The following is a 17,759-nucleotide window of genomic DNA, read 5'->3' as shown; positions in this document are numbered from 1 at the left end:
ACTCCTTATTTGAGGTTTACTTCAGGAGGCAGTGGTGTAGTTCTATGTTGTTTGTACTTTTTTTGCATATTAGGCCACCAATGCAAACTTTTGGTGACGATTTATCATCATCGCTAAGAGGTGTCCTTTTGTGTTTGTTACCTTTTCGTAATTTTATTATACTTCATTGATTCATCTGAAATAGAATTCTTTTGACCTGGAATCTTTGATAGAGAATATTCATGCCAGCTCACAGCATTTGTTCAAAAGTTGTTCGGAAAAAAAAAAAAATGACAACATGGTTTTATATTTTTATCTTCAAAGAACTGAATGGATCAGGTCAGATACCTTTAATGGAGAACAAATGAGAAGGAGGAAAGGGGGGGATTTTGCCTTCTCATGAAGCTGATATTTTCAACAATGACCTTAAAAGGAAACATGATAGACTTCAAGATAGACCCAGAAACAAAACAGGGCAAGTGCCCTTCAGCAGGGCAAGTGGAAAAATTTACCCAAATCTGTTTTTTCCTTTCTCTTGTCCATACAAGGCAGTCCATAGGGTGGGGCCCCAGCAATGATTAGGGATGGAAGGAATGGGTTGGTAGCCAGCAGCCCCACCAAAGGCAAGGACACTCATCCACTCGCTCATTCAACAAGCAACACAGAGTGCCTGGCTGCGTGCTGGGTTCACATATATAGAGTGAGCCATGTAAACCCCACCATCAAGTCGAATGATCCAGCAGATGTTTACCATGAAATGTGAGAACCACCAGAGTCTTCCTGGAGGAGGTGGTGTCTGAGCTTAGTCTTTAAGGACACGAGAGAGTTTACAGGAGAAGGAGGAGGAAAGAACTTTTCAGGTAGAGAGAACAGCATGTGCAAAGGCCCAAAGGTGAGAGTGGGACTTGATTCTGGAGGCAGGAAGGAGCCATCAGACATTTCAGGCAGAGAATGTCATGGTCAGGTCTGTTGCAGGAAGCTCAGCCCCTCTGCCATGTAGGGGGGCACTCCTTGGGGAGAGTGGAGGATGGGAGGCTGGTAGAGAGGCTAAGTGAGCATGGAGGGACTCCAGGGCCTGAACAGGCATGACTGCCCAGCACATGTTTGCATCCTGCCAGCAGAGGCAAATGTGCATCTGAGCGCACTTCCCTGGTGCCTTGTAGGGGCCTGGATAACTGAAGGCTGGTGGATCCAGAGGCAAAAGTTTGGAAGAGTAATGAGCTCCCCATCACAGTAAGAATTCAGAAGAGTAACCCTTTGTCAGAAACATCAAAGAGGTTTAGAAGTTTAATTAGATGCCCTTTAAGATCCTCCAGCTCTGAATAGTGACACTATGAATGTGATGCTTTCAGGGCCTCCTAGGCAGTGTGCATGCCTGCCTAGAACAAAGACAAGTGGCATCCTCCACAGGCTTCAGCCTGAGAAGCTCCCTTACCCATCCCCATCTCCCCAGGTAGCTGCTTCTTCATCCCAAGGATGCTGCCCATTTCACCTTCTTTACGATGGGCCCAAGGCCAACTGTTGCCTACCTTAGCAATTTTACTGATCTCAGGAAAAATAGCAGCAGCCTGATCAATTCCCAAGACCTCTAGAATATGGACTCTAGAGGTCATCAGAAAAGGCTGCCCCAGGAATGGTACCTGCCTCTTACAGGCACTAAAGGATCAAAGAAGAGACTTGGTGTAAAGTGTTTAGCACAGAGCCCAATATAGCCCGGGTGCTCCATAATAATGCACTGTGCAAGAAATCAAAATCAAATATAACATGGAAGGAACACTTCTGACTCATTTTACAAGTCAGCATTACCCTCATATCACAACCAAATACATTACAAGAAAACTACAGCCCAATATCCCTCATGTGCATATATACAAAATAGCAAAGTGAATCTAGCAATATATAAAAAGAGTAATACATCCTGACCAAGTGGGATCCATCCCAGGAATGCAAGGCTGGTTCAACATTGAAAATCAGTCAATGTCATTTACTCTATTGTCTTCCTAGATTAAGTGAGAAGCCCTGGTGGTTATATCAATAGCTGCAAGTCTGATGAGGCTGGTTCCTCTCCTCCACCCTGGTCTCTATTCTCAAACATGTGCAAGCCAGAAATCTTTCCTTCCCCAGGGGTCAGGGTGGGAAGGAAGAACTGGAACATGATGGTCTCCAGATCATCCTTGCCTTATACATGGTCACTTGGGGACAGCACAAGCTTCACTATCTTAAGCTCTATGATTTTTTGCAAACGTAAGGAACAGCTGGAATTATTTTTTACGTGACCTTAAAACAGCTCCCACTCAGCACTTTGCAGGATTGAAGTTTCTGGACTGCACTTCCCATACTATGGCAATGCTTTATAGGACCTGCATTGTGCTGGGCTCTCTGCCAGCACTTGACCTGCATGCTTTCTGATCCTCAGAGGCACCCATGAGGCTGGAGCCAGGATCAGAGAGGTGGCAGGAAATGCTCAATAGCACACAGCGAGTGGGGCAGGCTGGGATTGTAACCTAGATCTGTTTAATGGTAAGGCTCCAGCTTCCCGCTGCTGCCTTGTTAAATAATGGGCTGGAATCCTCTCCAGGAACCCATTTTCCTTGCCCCTACTGCTAATGAGTGTGGGTCATTACAGCACAAGTCTGGGCATGCACCCTCTGTTGGAGAACTCCCCCTTGTGTGTGAGACCCACATTTTCACTTGCTGTCCACGCTGTGGGGGCCGATCCAGGGCGTGAACCTCGCCACTCTCCTTGCCTCAGACCACAACACAAAGGTCTGTGTGTCACAAGCCACGGTGGAGCTGCCAGCTCACTTGCTGCAAAGCTTTTCCATATGTAGCTCTCCCCTAGATTTGCTTTTAGGCTGAAGTATACAGCCACATTAGAGACCTGATGCTAATTTGGTGATTTACTGAAGCTCATTTTAAAAGGTCCTTGGGAGGACAGAAGCCTCTCTCCAGCTTGGCAGATTCATCGAGGATGTTGCAGAGCTGGGGAGGGTGTTAACTGTGTACTTCTCAAATAGAGGGGAAAAGATCTTTGAACTAAACATTGGCAGCAGGCTTTGTTCAGTCAAGACAATAAGCTTAGAAACTGGCTATTTCCCTTTAATAAAAACCGTGCCCAGCGCCATGTGCTGGGAACCACAGGTGTTGCCCATGACAAGAGGCAGCCTGTCCTGGTGGCAGATGGTTTATATCTTGCTTCCTGCGCTGACTGATTGGCAGTGGCTGCCTGGAGCCCTGAGTTGAGGGAATGATGAGGCTCAGCAGGGGAGCATGCCACAATCAATTCATCCTGTCAGCATGGGCTGGAGGGTGACGAGGGGCAGGCCCGGAACCCATGATGAGTGACTGGTGCAATGCAACAGGCAGGGTGTGGGGGCAAGAGTGAAGGGGCCTGGTTTAGTCCTGCTCCTGCCCAGCCCTATCTGCCTTGGACTGGCCTTGGGTACGTCATGCCCCTTTCTGGGCTCAGGAAGTGAACCAGGCAAAATGAACATGTCTTGCAGTTAGGCCACTTCTCTTGCTGGAACGTTCTTCCCACCCTACTCTCCTTCTGACAGCAATCCTACTCTTTCTTCATGTCTTTCCTTGGTTGCCATGTCCCTGACCACCCCCATGCCCCTTGCCACCATTGGTTTATGTGCTTTGGTCGTGCTGTCCCAGAGCCCCTATGCTTCTCTTTGTTGCATGCATCACACTTAAATAAAGATTTCTTTTTGTGTTTAGGTCTCTCACTATATTAACTGTTCAATGTGAGTGGGCACAGGGCCATAGATTACAGCTGCACCAGCTGTGCACTGAACAGTTCTGGGGGCACTGTTCACGTTGCACAGGGGTGGGTGGACTTTCTTCTGTAAAGAGCCAGTTAGCAAATGTTTTAGACTTTGTGAGACATACCATTTCTGTTACAACTAAGCAGTCACAGATAATCCAAAAACAAATGAGTGTGGCTATATTACAGTAAAACTTTTCTTTTGTTTTCAACCATTTAAAAATGTAAAAATTATTCTAAGCTCTCAGGCCATACAGAAACAGCAGCTATGCTAGATTTGGCCCATGGGCTATAGTTTGCCAACCCCTGACATACACTAATCTGTGAATGGTGCCCACTAGAACTGTGCATCCAGCAGCCTTGATGGGGACTATTTCTGTTTTTATGATTGCTGAAGTTAGACGCAGGGAGACCATTGTCTGAGCAAGTGCCTGACACCTAGTAGGTACTCAATAACTATATGTTGAATGAGTGAATGAAACACTAGTTCTGCAAGATGTTATTAGGTATTCCACCTTCAAGGGGTCATGTACATTTGAGAAAGGTGCATGGTATAATCCCCTTAGAGGGTCACAATGAACTTGGCATTTTAAAAGAATCAATCATTTTTATTTAAACTGTTATAGAACATTGGATAAAAGAATAAAACTTCCCAATTTTTTTTACCAAAACTTGGTCTTAAAAATAGCACATTTATGTGTGTACAGACTCTCTCTCTCTCTCTCTCTCTCTCTCTCTCTCTCTCTCTCTCTCTCGCTCTCGCTCTCGCTCTTGCTCTGATAAATAGAAGAGCTATGCCAACAAAGGGGGTGGTGAGAGCAAAGGGAATGGCCTGTGCAAAGGCCTTAAGGCAGAAGAAAGCAAATCCAGGGAACAGAAGGCCAGAGTGGTGAGAGGGCATAGGGAAGAGGGAGTAGCCCATGAGACAGACAGAGGCAGTTCCTACAGGGGGCTGAAGGCCAAGTTAAGGCCACTCCCCCGATTGGATTCAATTTTTAAGAGATGAATCCACTGTGTGGAGAATGGGTGGACCAGGAGCAAAAGTGGAAGCAAAAGACCAGTTAGGGGCCCACTGACAATGGTCTAGGCAGAGGTGACAGGAGTGGCAGATGCAACAGACAGGAGACAGCAGAATCAGCAACTTTGATGGAGTAGATATAGGGGTGAAGGGGGAAGAGGTGATAGGTGATTCCCAGGTTCTGTCTGAGAGCCTGGTGGGAAGGGCTGCTATTTAATGAGAAGAGAAGGAAGAGAAGCAGCTCTGTGGGGCAGACCCAAGGTCAGGGTCAATGAAAAAAAAAAAAAAACTCCTAAAAACTATTAGGAGTTCATGTTGTTAAAATATAAGCAAAATCAGGCTGGACACAGTGCCTCATGCCTCTAATCCCAGCACTTTCGAGGCAGAAGGATTGCTTTAACCAGGAATTCAAGACCAGCCCAGGCAACATAGGGAGATCTCATCTCTACAGAAAACTTAAAATAAGAAGGTCATGGTGGCACACACCTGTAGTCCCAGCTTCTCAGGAAGCTAAGGTGGGAAGATCGCTTGAGCCCAGGAGGCTGAGGCTACAGTGAGCTGAGATCACACCACCATACCCCAGTCTGGGGGACAGAGCAAGACCCTGTCTCAAAAAAAAAAAAGAAAAATCAGTAACTTTTCCCTATATCTACAGAAACCACTTAGAAAATATACTATGAGAAATAGCAACAAGAACATAAAATGTCTAGGAATAAACACAGTATCTATGTGATGAGGCATCAACAAAGGCATAGTAAAGTAGAGAGACACACCAGCATCCTGGACAAAAAGATGCGTGTTGTGCCAGGTGCAGTGGCTCATGCCTGTAATCCCAGCACTTTGGGAGGCTGAGGTGGGTGGATCATGAGGTCAGGAGATCGAGACTATCCTGGCTAACACAGTGAAACCACATTTCTACTAAAAAATACAAAAATTAGGCAGGCGTGGTGGCACGTGCCTGTAGTTCCAGCTACTAGGGAGACTGAGGCAGGAGAATGGTGTGAACCCGGGAGGTGGAGCTTGTAGTGAGCCAAGATCACACCAGTGCACTCCAGCCTGGGCAACAGAGCGAGACTCCGTCTCGAAAAAAAAAAGAAAGGATGTGTGTCGTAAAGATGTCATTTCACCCAGAATATTCTGTAAATTTAATGTGATGCCAATCAAAGTGCAGCCTAGCAAAATGATTTTAACATTCAGATGGAGAATAAATGCATACAAATAGATAATATTCTTAAAAAACAATGAAAGAATTTCCTACCTGTAATTAAAATATATTATAAAGGCTTATAAATATATTAAGTAATGAAAACAACCTAAGACTAATCCAAGATCAACAAAATAAAATAGAAAGTCCAGAAAGAGACTTACGCATATATTAGAATTTTTTTTTTTTTTTTTTTTTGAGACAGGGTCTCACTCTGTTGCCCAGGCTGGAGTGCAGTGATGTGATCTTGGCTCACTGCCAACCTCTGCCTCCTGGGCTCAAGCCATCCTCTCAACCTCCTGAGTAGCTGGGACCACCAGTGTGCACCACCATGCGTGGCTAAGTTTTTTATTTTTTGTAGAGATGGGGTCTCCCTATAGTGCCCAGACTCAAGAGATCCACCTGCCTCAGCCTCCCAAAGTGCTGAGATGACAGGCGTGAGCCACCTCATCTGGTGAGAATTTGGTAACTATGAAAAACTAGCCTAGTAAATAGCTGGTATATTTGATTAACAGAATTGACAATTGGCTAACCAAACTGAAGGAAAGGCTATGTCTGTCTCCCTTATTCATATCATACACCAAAGCAAACAATAATTAAGTATTTACATGTAAAAATGAAACAATAAAATAATATATACATGAGTATGTAAGCAGTCTGGGAGTGGGGAAAGATATGATTCCCCAAGCCAACCAGAGGTCCACCTTACAAGGAAAAATGGAAAAACTTCAGAATAACACTAGACACAAAATTAACAGGCAAATAGCTAAGCAAAGATGTCTACAACATAGATGTCAGACTATACACTTAATACAGTTATTTAAAATTAATAAGAGAGAAAAGATTAATAAGAGAAAAAATAGCAATGACCATGACTAGGCAATTTTTTAAAAAGAAATACAAATGGCCAATATATAAGAAAAATGTTCAACCAACCCATTAATAATTTGATTTTTTTAAGCAAATCAAGTCAAAATGAGATAATTTTTTTAGTTGGCTGGGCAATGATAGTAATTTCTGAGTAGTAGGATTACAAGTTAAATTCTTTAAATTTAACCTTAGAAATGGAGGCTTCATCAACTGTATTTTTATAATTCTACCTTATGATGTTCCTGATATGCTGCTGCACAGGCATGTGCAGTATTGGGATATAAGAAGGTTCATTTTCTCCCTGGTCCATCCTGAACAGTTGTCTGCTGTGCTGAAGCTGTCTGAGAATGGCAATCCTAAGTCTTGCCATGGCAGTACTCAGGGTTATCTAAAAGGATCTAGACATATGTCAAGATCCTATGTATCAGGGGTCCCCAACCCCCAGGCCACAGACTAACACTGGTCTGTAGCCTGTTAGAATCTGGACCCCACAGCAGGAGGTGAACAGTGGGTGAGCAAGCAAAGATTCATCTGTATTTACAGCCACTCCCATTGCTCACATTACCACCTGAGCTCCACGTCCTGTCAGATCAGTGGCAGCATTAGATTCTCACAGGAGCACAAACCCTATCGTGAACTGCACATGTGAGGGATCTAGGTTGCATGCTCCTTATGACAATCTAATGCCTGATGATCTGTCACTGTCTCCCATTACCCCCAGATGGGACCGTCTAGTTGCAGGAAAACAAACTCAGGGCTCCCATTGATTCTACATTATGGTGACTTGCACAATTATTTCATTATATATTACAATGTAATAACAAAAGAAATAAGCCAGGCATGGTGGCTCATGCCTGTAATCCCAGCACATTGGGAGGCCAAGGCAGGTGGATCACCTGAGGTCAGGAGTTTGAGACCAGCCTGGCCAATATGGTGAAACCCCATCTCTACTAAAAATACAAAAATTAACCCGGCGTGCTGGTGCGCACCTGTAATCCCAGCCACTCGGGAGACTGAGACAGGAGAATCGCTTGAACCCGGAAGGAGGAGATTGCAGTGAGCCGAGATCATGAAGCCTGGGTGACAGAGCAAGACTCTGCCTCAAAAATATAATAATAATAATAATAGAAATAAAGTGCACAATAAATGTAATGCACTTGAATCACCCTGAAACCATCCCTCCACCACACTGCCCCCACCCCACCATCCGTCTGTGAAAAGATTGTCTTCCACAAAACCAGTCCCTGGTGCCAAAAAGATTGGGGATGGCTGCCAAATATGGCTCCCTCAAGAACCCCTGAAAGTCCCCTGACCTGACCTCCTTGCCTGCCACCTCAAGTCAGACATTCTTCCCTCTCTGCACTCTCACGCAACCCTGGGTCGGTCTCTTGCTATTGGCCATTTTGAAGGGTCTTCACATGTGGACTCCCAAAGTTCTTAAAATTGGAACATTTATCCATTCAACAAACTCATTTGAGGGTCAGAGCCAGACAGAAACCAGGCTTACCAAGGGTCATAAGATGTCGCCATACCTGGAGGGACCCTTTCTCTGGGAACTTTAGGGAGATGACAGACAATTCACAATAGTGGTGGGGTCCACACTCAGAAGTGAGAGCTCAAAGTCTTCTCTGCTTGGATTTTTAAGTTCACATTGGTTTCAGTCTTGCTCAGTTTTCCTTTCCTTCTACATATTCTGTGGAATGCAGTTGCTAGTTTCACCCTTTAGCCTGGAGGTGTTGTGTTCTGTTCTGTTCTGTTCTCTCTCCCTGCCTTTCTTCCCGTCTCCCTCTCTTACCTCCCTCACCCCTTCCTCTCTCTTGCTATCTCTCTCACATCCTCTTTCTCCCCACCCTACCTGTTTATCTGCAAAGCAGGCATGTGCAGGACATTTCACATCCCTCTGGGGTCCTAAGCCTCTAACCTCTGAGCCCCCTCCATCCACTGGCCCCTGTGCCCTGCCCCACACCGCCTCGAAGCTGGAGCATCTCTGTGCTCACCAGATGTCTTCCACCCTCTGCTCTCATTGTTCTAAGACAGTGAGATGGAGGAGGGCTGCCTCAGAGCACAAACCGCTGGGAGAAGGGCCAGCATCCCAAGGTGGGAAACACCAGGTACCTCAAACAACCCAACAAAGCCCTAGAGAAACAGAGGCGGGAGGGAGCCCAGAGCACACCTTGGAGAATGCTGCCAAAGACAGACAGGAGAACATTCCAGGGAGAGAGAGGGGCCTGCCCAAAGGCTCAGGGCTCTCCCTGACTCCTGAGGTACTCTCTTTCTCTCTCTGGGCCTCAGTTTTCCTATCCATAAATGGAGTGTACTGCAAAGAGCCTAGAGGGAATCTGGGGGAAACTCCCAGGTCTCCAAGGTGGTAGGAGCTAAGGAGTAGGGGAGAAATGGTTGGGCAGGAAGGAATGGGGGTACCTTCAGGGAGCAGCAGAAGCCGCCTCTCTCTGGTATTCTCTCAGTCCTCACAGCTTGTCCTGGGAGAGGAGATGCCCGGACTGTGTTCTGGGACCAGCTGCTTTGGGAGCAGTGGGTGGAAAACGGGTTGTGGGGAAGGCCCAGCAAATGTGGCTGTCTGTATCCAGCCCGCTAAGCTGCCAATGAGAATATGAGTTCAGCATGTTATGTGGCAACAAAACAGAGGCTTTGCAAGCAGCAAGACTCTGGGTCTTTTGGCTTCTCTGACTTTGATTCCAAAAAGCGGGGGTGGTTACTGGGTATTGGGGACCTAGCGTTTGCTGAGCGTCTCCTGTGCACTGGGCACTCAAATTGTCCCATGGCTGCCAGGGGCTTCCTCATTTCACCTTCGCATTTTACACAGAAGGACTCAAGGCTGGGAGACCTTAGGTAACTTATTCATGGTCTCACAGCCGGGAAGGGGCATTGGGCAGATTTCAGCCCCTCTCTGTGCTAATCCCAAACTCTAGCTCTTCTGTTGATCCGTGGCTTTTACCCGTGTTCGCCAGAGCCCTGGTTTCCTCCAAGATACCTTGGGGTAGGGGGTATGGAACCCAGCAGGCCGGGACTTGAGGAGACAGAGGCCACTGGCCAGAGCAGCTCCCTGCCCTCTGCTGGCCCATGGATATGCCACCCCATGCATAGACGAGCGTGGGCTTGATTTAATGCTCTGCTGTCACCATCTGGAAATGCTTAGTAATTCTTTAACCAGGGGCCTGCATTCTCATTTAGCACCAGGCCCCCCAGATTATATCATCCATCCTGCCGATGCAGTTTTCACGTAAGGTCTCACATGAGAAAAGGGTTTGCTGCTGAAATCGTGCAGGAGGTTTGGGGACAGTCATCTCTGGAGGAGCAGGAAGTCCCTGGGGCAGAGGTGACCCTGTGCTTTCTCTTTCAGTGAAACCATCATGTTTTTACATCAGATCTTTTACCAAGGCCTGAAGGCCCGCATCTCCAGCTGGCCCACGCTGGTCCTGGGTGAGTAGTCAACCCTCACTGAGGCCCCCAGAGAAATCCACCTGCAGGGGCCACCCCAAAAGGCTGCGGCAGTTTTGTCCTTCTAGAGCATAATAGAGTGTCACTTTTTAAAACCCACAGAATCCCTCAGAGGGGGCAGAAGAGAAAAGACAAGTTGGCAAATCCTGTATTTCTAAGAGGAAATGATATATTTTTAGTTTCCTATCCACTTTCCCCTTTTATAAAGAATGTATACACATCCATTTCAGAAAAATTGAGAACCCATAAAAGTAGAAAATGTTTAAAAATATCAAGCATAGTTCTGCTTCCCAAAGATAACCACTATAAACACTTTGGTGTGTTTTCTTCCAATTTTTTTCTATGCATAGATCTTGGGTTTTTTTCCACTTTACATAATTGCAAACATACTGAATATAGAATTTGTATCTTGCTGTGTGTTGTTTTTTTTTTTTTTTTCTTTTACTTAGCATTATCCCATAAGCATTTTCTCATGCCAAAAGCATGCTTTTTGATCACTGTGTAATACTCCAGTACCCAAGAAGGCACTGTCATTTATCTAACTGTCTGCTATGGTTGGCTCTTAGAGTTGTTCCAATTTTTTGTTATTAGAAATAATCATCTCTTCATAAGAAATTTTCTCCATATTAGAGATCATTTCCTTGGGATAGGTTTCCAATTAGCAGAATTGCTAAAAACAGAGAACCCAAAAATGTGAAAGGCTCTTGCTTCATACATATTATCCCATTGTTCTCCAAGATGGCTGCACTGCCCTAAGTTCCACAAGCAACAGACAGAAGAACCTCCTGCATCTCACCCTCAACCTGCACCAAGTGTCTTTCTTTTTTTTTCACTTTCTTAATGTGGTAGATAAAGGTGAGTGTTGGTGTCACCTCCACGATGGAGGCAAAGAAAATGGCTTAGGGAAGTAAAGGGATAGCAAAGGCTGCATACGTGGAGGGCACAGAGCAGGCCCAGGCCTGGCTCTCCAGAGCTCCCCTGCCCTCAGCTTCCCAGGGGGAAGTAGGCATTATTATTTTTCTGAAGTCAAAGACCCGTACTTTTCTCTAAGGTCAAAATAAGAAGTGTCCTTAGAAAGATGGGGTCCTCGTCTTCTGCAATTGCATTGTTGAAGATACTGTCCATCAGGTGGTCGGACACCCATCACATGAGCTACCATTTAGAGTTGATTACAAGGAAACCATGTTTCCTTTCTTAAATGGGACTTATAAGAAGATGTTTTGGCCAGGCGTGGTGGCTCACGCCTTTAATCCCAGCACTGTGGGAGGCTGAGGCAGGCAGATCGCCTGAGGTCAGGAGGTGAAGACCAGCCTGGCCAACATGGTGAAACCCTGTCTCTACTAGAATTACAAAAATTAGCCAGGTATGGTGGCGCACACCTGTAGTCCCAGCTACGTGGGAGGCTGAGGCAGGAGAATTGCTTGAACCCAAGAGGCGGAGGTTACGGTGAGCCAAGATCTCACCATTGCACTCCACTCCAGCCTGGGCGACAGAACGAGACTCTATCTCAAAAAAATGAAGAGAAAGAAGAAGAAGATGTTTCAAGGCCAGGCACAGTGGCTCACGCCTATAATCTCACCACTTTGGAAGGCCAGGGCAGGCAGATCACTTGAGGTCAGGAGTTCAAGACCATCCTGGTCAATGTGGTAAAACTCTATCTCTACAAAAAACACAAAAATTCAAAAATTATCTGGGCGTGGTGGTGCACACCAGTAGTCCCAGCTACGTGGGAGGCTGAGGTGGGAGAATCACTTGAACGTGGGAGGCAGAGATTACAGTGAGCCGAGACTGCACCACTGCACTCCAGCCTGGGCAACAGAGCAAGAGTCCATCAAATAAATAAATAAATAAATAGAAGATGTTTCACATGACTCCATCCCAGTCTATCAAATGTTGAAGGGCAGATTTGGGGAGATTGGTTGGGACTTAGGGGCACTGAAAGGAAAGTTATATGTCCAGGAAGCTCGAGACAGAACTATAGCCAGAAAGGGCCCCACCTGGTGAACTAAATAGTGCTGAGCCTGGAAGGCCTGCTGGGACAATGACAGATGAACGAAGGAGCAGAGACTCATGTGGTCATATGGTAGGAAAACCCCTGGAATCAGGGGGTCAGGAGACCCAGCTCTAGGCCGGCTGCTGACTTGCCCTGTGACCTCAGATAGGCCACTTCTGTCTCGGGACAGAGGCTCCAGGAGGGAGGGAGGCCTCTTGGGGAGTGTCCTAGGCCATAGCACCATAGGGCATGGGGGCAGGCAGAGGGAGGATCTGGGCAGCATTCCAGCTGCAACAGAACCTCAGCCAACCCCACAGGAAGCTATGGAGAAGGGGTGACCTCACACTAATGTCCCGAATTGAAGCGGGAGGACAGACCAGGCAAGGCAGCTTCCTCCAGCTGAGAGCAATGCCTAGAGAGGGACCCAGCTGAGAGTCATTGGCCACCAGGACTCCTGGCAGCTGGGGGGATCCAGGTGGCACCCCACAGTGCCCACTCTACCTCCTCTCTCTGACACTCCTATCACAAGTGTCTCTAAGAGTCTGTGATTCTAATGTGGTCCCAATGACAGAGGCCCACCTGCTGGCACTGGACAGGGCAGTGGTCCTGGAGTCATCCCCAAGAGCAGAGATGTCTCTGGGGTGAGGAACTTGAACCTGGCCCCTGGCCTTTCTGGGTGTAGCTGGGGGAGCCAAGGGCCTAGGGGATTCTGTCCCCACCAAGCTGCCCTGGCCACCCACTGACTGCCTCATCCTTCCAGCTGACCTGTTTGACATCCTGCTGCCCATGCTCAACATCTACCAAGAGTTTGTCCGCAACCACCAGTATAGCCTGCAGATCCTGGCCCACTGCAAGCAGAACCGTGACTTTGACAAGCTACTGAAGCACTACGAGGCCAAGCCTGACTGCGAGGAGAGGACGCTGGAGACCTTCCTTACCTACCCCATGTTCCAGGTGGCATCTGGCCCTGCCTGGGTGGGGGAGAGTCAGGGAGGCAGGCATGGGGAAGGGACCATGGCAGGCAGGGGGGCTCAGTGTTTAACGTGCCCCAGCTCTGGGTTGCCAGAGGGGGTGGGGGAGGTGGTTAGGGCCAGCAGCGGACAATGCTGGGTGCAGGGCAAGCTGACTGCGGGCCTGTCCCCCCACCTTTCTCTCCTGGCTCCTGAGCACCCCACACCACCCTCAACCAGAGCAGAGCCCTAGACAAGACCCTGGAAGAGCCTCCAAGTTAGAGTCTGTGACCAAAGGGCAGCCTATCTCCTTCCTCAGTTCTGCTCATGGAAGTCCTCTGGGCTAAAAACCATTCTCTCTCTCTCCCACCACCCCCCTTCATGCTCTCTCTCTCTCTCTCCCCGCACCTGCACCCTATGCTCATGTGCTCTCTCTGTCTCTCCCTCTTCCCCCCGCCCTCGCCACCTCTTTCTCTCTCTCCTTCTCCCTCTCCCTCTTTCTCTTTCTCTCTTGCTCACTCCCTGTCTGACCCTGCCTTGCTCCCCAGCCCTACTTCCCTGGCTCTTTCTCCACCCTCACCTCTCCCACCTGCCCACAGATCCCCAGGTACATATTGACCCTCCACGAGCTCCTGGCCCACACACCTCATGAGCACGTTGAGCGCAACAGCCTGGACTACGCCAAGTCCAAACTGGAGGAGCTGTCCAGGTGAGGCCTGGCTCTTCAGTGCACCAGACTGGCAGATGGGGCGGGGCTGAGGACGCCCCTCACCAGGAGTTCGCTGAACCCCTGACAAAGCTCGAGTTCAGATGGGGATTGTAAGGGGGGGGCACAGCTTGCCGCAGCTCAAAGCAGAGTCCCCTGGAGTGGTCCTGAGTGGGTTACAACTCAAGCCCTGGTGGGCAGGAATAGTGGGTACTGTGCTATCCCTGGCACAGATGGGGCCCGAGGAAGGCCCCTGGGCGCTCAACATCTCCCAGGAGAGGGAGCTGTCTGGGACTCCCAGGCACTCTCTGCCTGTTTCCTCTGTTCTCCAGTGTCAATGTGTCAAAACCTGTGGCCATAGGAGGCCCAGAGGGGGTCCTGGGTGACAGGCCCTCATGTGCCCAAGGCTCTAGTCAACCAGAGGCAGGTAGTGGCAGTGGGTGGATAAGCACATGGCTTGTTCAATCTAGTGCCCCAGTCCTCTGGTCAAGGCCCCTCACCTGGCCCTCTTTCAGCCCCTGAAGTCCAGAGGGAAGCTTCCTCTGCAAGGGCAGACATGGGGGAGCACGGAGGGGCTCTTGCAGCACCCCAGGCAGCAGACGACTGTGGTCATCCAGGAAGAGGTTCCAGGAAGAGATTCAGATCCTGGATGCAATGGGATTTTCTGATGGATTTGATGTGGAAAGAGAAAGAGTAGAGTCAAGGGTGCTTCCAGGATGTGGGGCTGAGCCACAAGAGGGCAGAGGTGCTGTCAACCGAGCTGGAGAAAACTGCAGCAGGGACAAGTCTGGAGGGGAGTTCAGGAGCTTTCTTGGGAGCATGTTGAACCTGAGATGCCAATTCAATGTCCAAGTGGAGATGACAAGAAGGGACTGGGGAATTTGAGTCTGGAGCGGAGGGGAGAGAGAAATCTGGTAATCATCAGCTTGCAGATGGTGTTTAAAGCGACAGCACTGGTGAGATTGCCAAGGGAATTAGCTTGGGCAGGAAAAAGATGAGAACCAGAGGCTGAGCCCGGGGGTATCCACCCTGTGAAGACCACGAGATGAGGAAGGGCCTTGTGGTCAGAACTGGGCTGCCAAGGGCTACAAAGAAGGGTCAGTCTGCAGGGTCTGGGATCCAGCCCCGGCCCCTACCCAGGGCACTGCCAAACAGTGCCCTAAAAGTCTTCCTGAGGCCGGCAAGGGGCAGCCAACGAGGCCACAGCTCCCAGCTGGGTGGAGGGAGGACCAGGCTGGACAAGCACAAGGTATAGGGTGCCCCCTGATCCTTCCATGACCCAGCCGAGTTGCACACCTGAGTGGAGAATCAGGGCAAGGATGCCATCAGGGTGTGATTGCAGAGTTGCAGAGTAACGAAACCACCGATCAGGAAGGTGGAGGGACTCCCGTCCTCCCATGCCCAGGGATCCAAATCCTGCACACTCTTCCCCAAGGAAAAAGGTTTGGGACTCCTGTAAGGCAGCAGGGCTCCTCCTTGCTGAGGGATAGCCTATCCTGTTGCAAACAGAGCTGCAGGTGGCACATGGTGCCGAGGTATTTGACATAAGACCCTGATCCCTTATCCCCGGGATCCTCGGTGTGTGGCCTAGTCTTCCTTCCTCCCACCCAACTACCTGTACCTGGCCCTGAACCCAGCTCCAGTGGCACAAAAGGTTTTCCTATCACCATGACAGTATCCCTTTCATTCTCCTCTCACGTTCCCCCAGGGAGGAAGCCATTAAATAGCCAAACTTCTCCTAGGCTGCGCTCAGAAACACTCCCCACCTCCAGGGACTGGGCCTTCATCCCACCTTTTTATCCTGACCCCTATACTCTCTGCTCACTGATAACCCAAGTCATCATTTCCAGGGCTCCCAGGAGCCTCACAGCCTGGAAACTCCCACCGCCTTCCCAGAGCTCCCACATGTGTGCATGTGGGTCCCGAACACAAACCCCACTTGGGGCTGGAACTTAGAATGTGTAAACTGCAGCTGCTCAGGAAAGCTAGTTTTGCTACCTTGGAATTACCCCCCTTGTGTTTTACCAAACACAGGCTTCCCCCACAAAATCCCACCCTCATCAAAAGAAGGGTTTTAATTACCATTGGCTACTTCCATAATGAATCCATCCCTGGGGAACTAGCATGTGCCCAGAGGTGCCTCCCTCTCAAACATCAAGCAGGGGCCTGGGCTTCCAAGAAGAGCATTGCTGGGGAAGAAAGGGGGAAACTGAGGCTCCCAAAGAAGAGACTCCAGCTAAGGGCCCCGGTCCATTTATTAAAGTGCTAGTCTAGTGAATTTAAGCCTAAAATGCATGTCCTTAACCAGGAAAGATAATAACAACTCTTTTGCAACCAATGATAATATCATCAACAATGACTACTACCCTTTATTTAAGCAGCTGTCATATGCCAGGCATGGCATGGCATGGGCGAGTACCTGAAATCCCTTTTATTCCACCTTCACCCCAGCATTCTGTAGATGAGGAAACTAAGGATCAGAGGGATTGAGGAATCTGCTCAATGTCATGCTGATTCAGTTAAGCACAGATCCATCTCCGGAAGAGGCAGTGTCATCTTTATTTTGGGGTTTAAATTGGATAATGTCTATGAGAGAAGTTTGTAAGCCACACATACTAACCAGCCCTTTTGTTGGTCTTAGCTGTAGAAATTCAGGCATCAGCAGCAGATAAAAGGTTTTGTACTTTGCTTGGAGTAGGTGGGGTACTTTTGCCAGAAGCCCCCCTTCCCCACTCCCCAGACCCTGCCCCTGCCAAATTCCTCACTACCTTCCCAAGACTCCTGGAAACCCACCAAGGCAAAATTGGCGACACACACCCACCTTTTCCCACCAACGCCATTTTTTAAAAGCTATTGGATGGCGCCACCTCTCGGAGAGGAGGGGAATTACAGCGGTAAATAGGGGAGTTGTCTATATTCAGGCTAAGGTCAGCCAGAGCTTACAGAAGTAGGCTAAGTTCAGTCATCCCCTGAGCCAGTGGGATTGCCAGGTGCTCCAAAAGGTAAGCCATTTCAGGACCCAAGCAATATTAAGGACACAACTATGCAAATATTTGGAGAAAGAGCATTCAAGAAGAGGAGACAGCAAGTGCAAAGGCCCTGAGGGAGCAATGAGCTTTGTTCTTGGGATGGGAATAAGGCTGGTAGAAGAATGAGGGTCAGGGTCATGAACATAGGATGTCTCCTCTGCTCCCATATCCTTCCCAGTGCTGAGCTGCACCTGCTGTGTGTTCTACATAGTTCGGACTCTAAATCTGACAGAGCTGCTTCGTAGCTGCTGACTTCTGTTTTCCTTTTTCTGAAATAAGAACAGTTGCCTCCTTGAGCTGTCAGAAGGATAAAATGAGGTCATGTCTATGCAGTGCCCGGCATGCAGCAGGCACTCAGTAAATACACACTCCCATCCCCTCCATGACCACAGACCCCACCTGAGAATCTGCGTACCAGGCTTTCTTCCTAGGTCTGCCCAGAAGCCTGGCATTCTCACCTCCCTGGGAAGAGGGGGCAGCCTGTCTCTGACTGTGCAACTTCCCATCCCCACAGGATAATGCACGATGAAGTAAGCGAGACAGAGAACATCCGGAAAAACCTGGCCATCGAGCGCATGATCATCGAAGGCTGTGAGATCCTCCTGGACACCAGCCAGACCTTTGTGAGACAAGGTATGGCCTCTCCACCCTGTCTCCCCTGCCCCCACCAGGTGGGCCCCAGCAGCAGGAGGGAGGCGGCACTCGGGAACACCACCAGTTGGTTTGGCTGCCACATGCCAAGACCTGCCAGTGTGATTGCAGAATATTCCCAGGCTGCTGGC

At 48.8% G+C, this 17,759-nt stretch overlaps 1 protein-coding gene across 3 annotated transcripts in view; it reads left to right on the top strand.

Annotated features, from left to right (window-relative positions):
• RASGRF1 (Ras protein specific guanine nucleotide releasing factor 1) overlaps positions 1 to 17,759 on the top strand; it is a 128,726-nt gene that overhangs the window by 43,188 nt on the left and 67,779 nt on the right. For all 3 annotated transcript variants that reach the window (XM_023193410.2, XM_023193409.2, XM_023193412.1), the window contains 4 exons: positions 10,202 to 10,281; positions 13,053 to 13,246; positions 13,842 to 13,951; positions 17,492 to 17,610. In XM_023193410.2, coding sequence (XP_023049178.1) covers positions 10,202 to 10,281; positions 13,053 to 13,246; positions 13,842 to 13,951; positions 17,492 to 17,610 — 503 coding nt within the window. The remainder of the gene's footprint in view (positions 1 to 10,201; positions 10,282 to 13,052; positions 13,247 to 13,841; positions 13,952 to 17,491; positions 17,611 to 17,759) is intronic.

This window comes from Piliocolobus tephrosceles, chromosome 6, assembly GCF_002776525.5.
Source record: "Piliocolobus tephrosceles isolate RC106 chromosome 6, ASM277652v3, whole genome shotgun sequence".
NCBI classification, from domain to species: Eukaryota; Metazoa; Chordata; class Mammalia; order Primates; family Cercopithecidae; genus Piliocolobus; species Piliocolobus tephrosceles.
The sequence above is the reverse complement of the archived record's forward strand: the minus strand, read 5'-3'. Positions and strand labels throughout refer to the sequence as shown.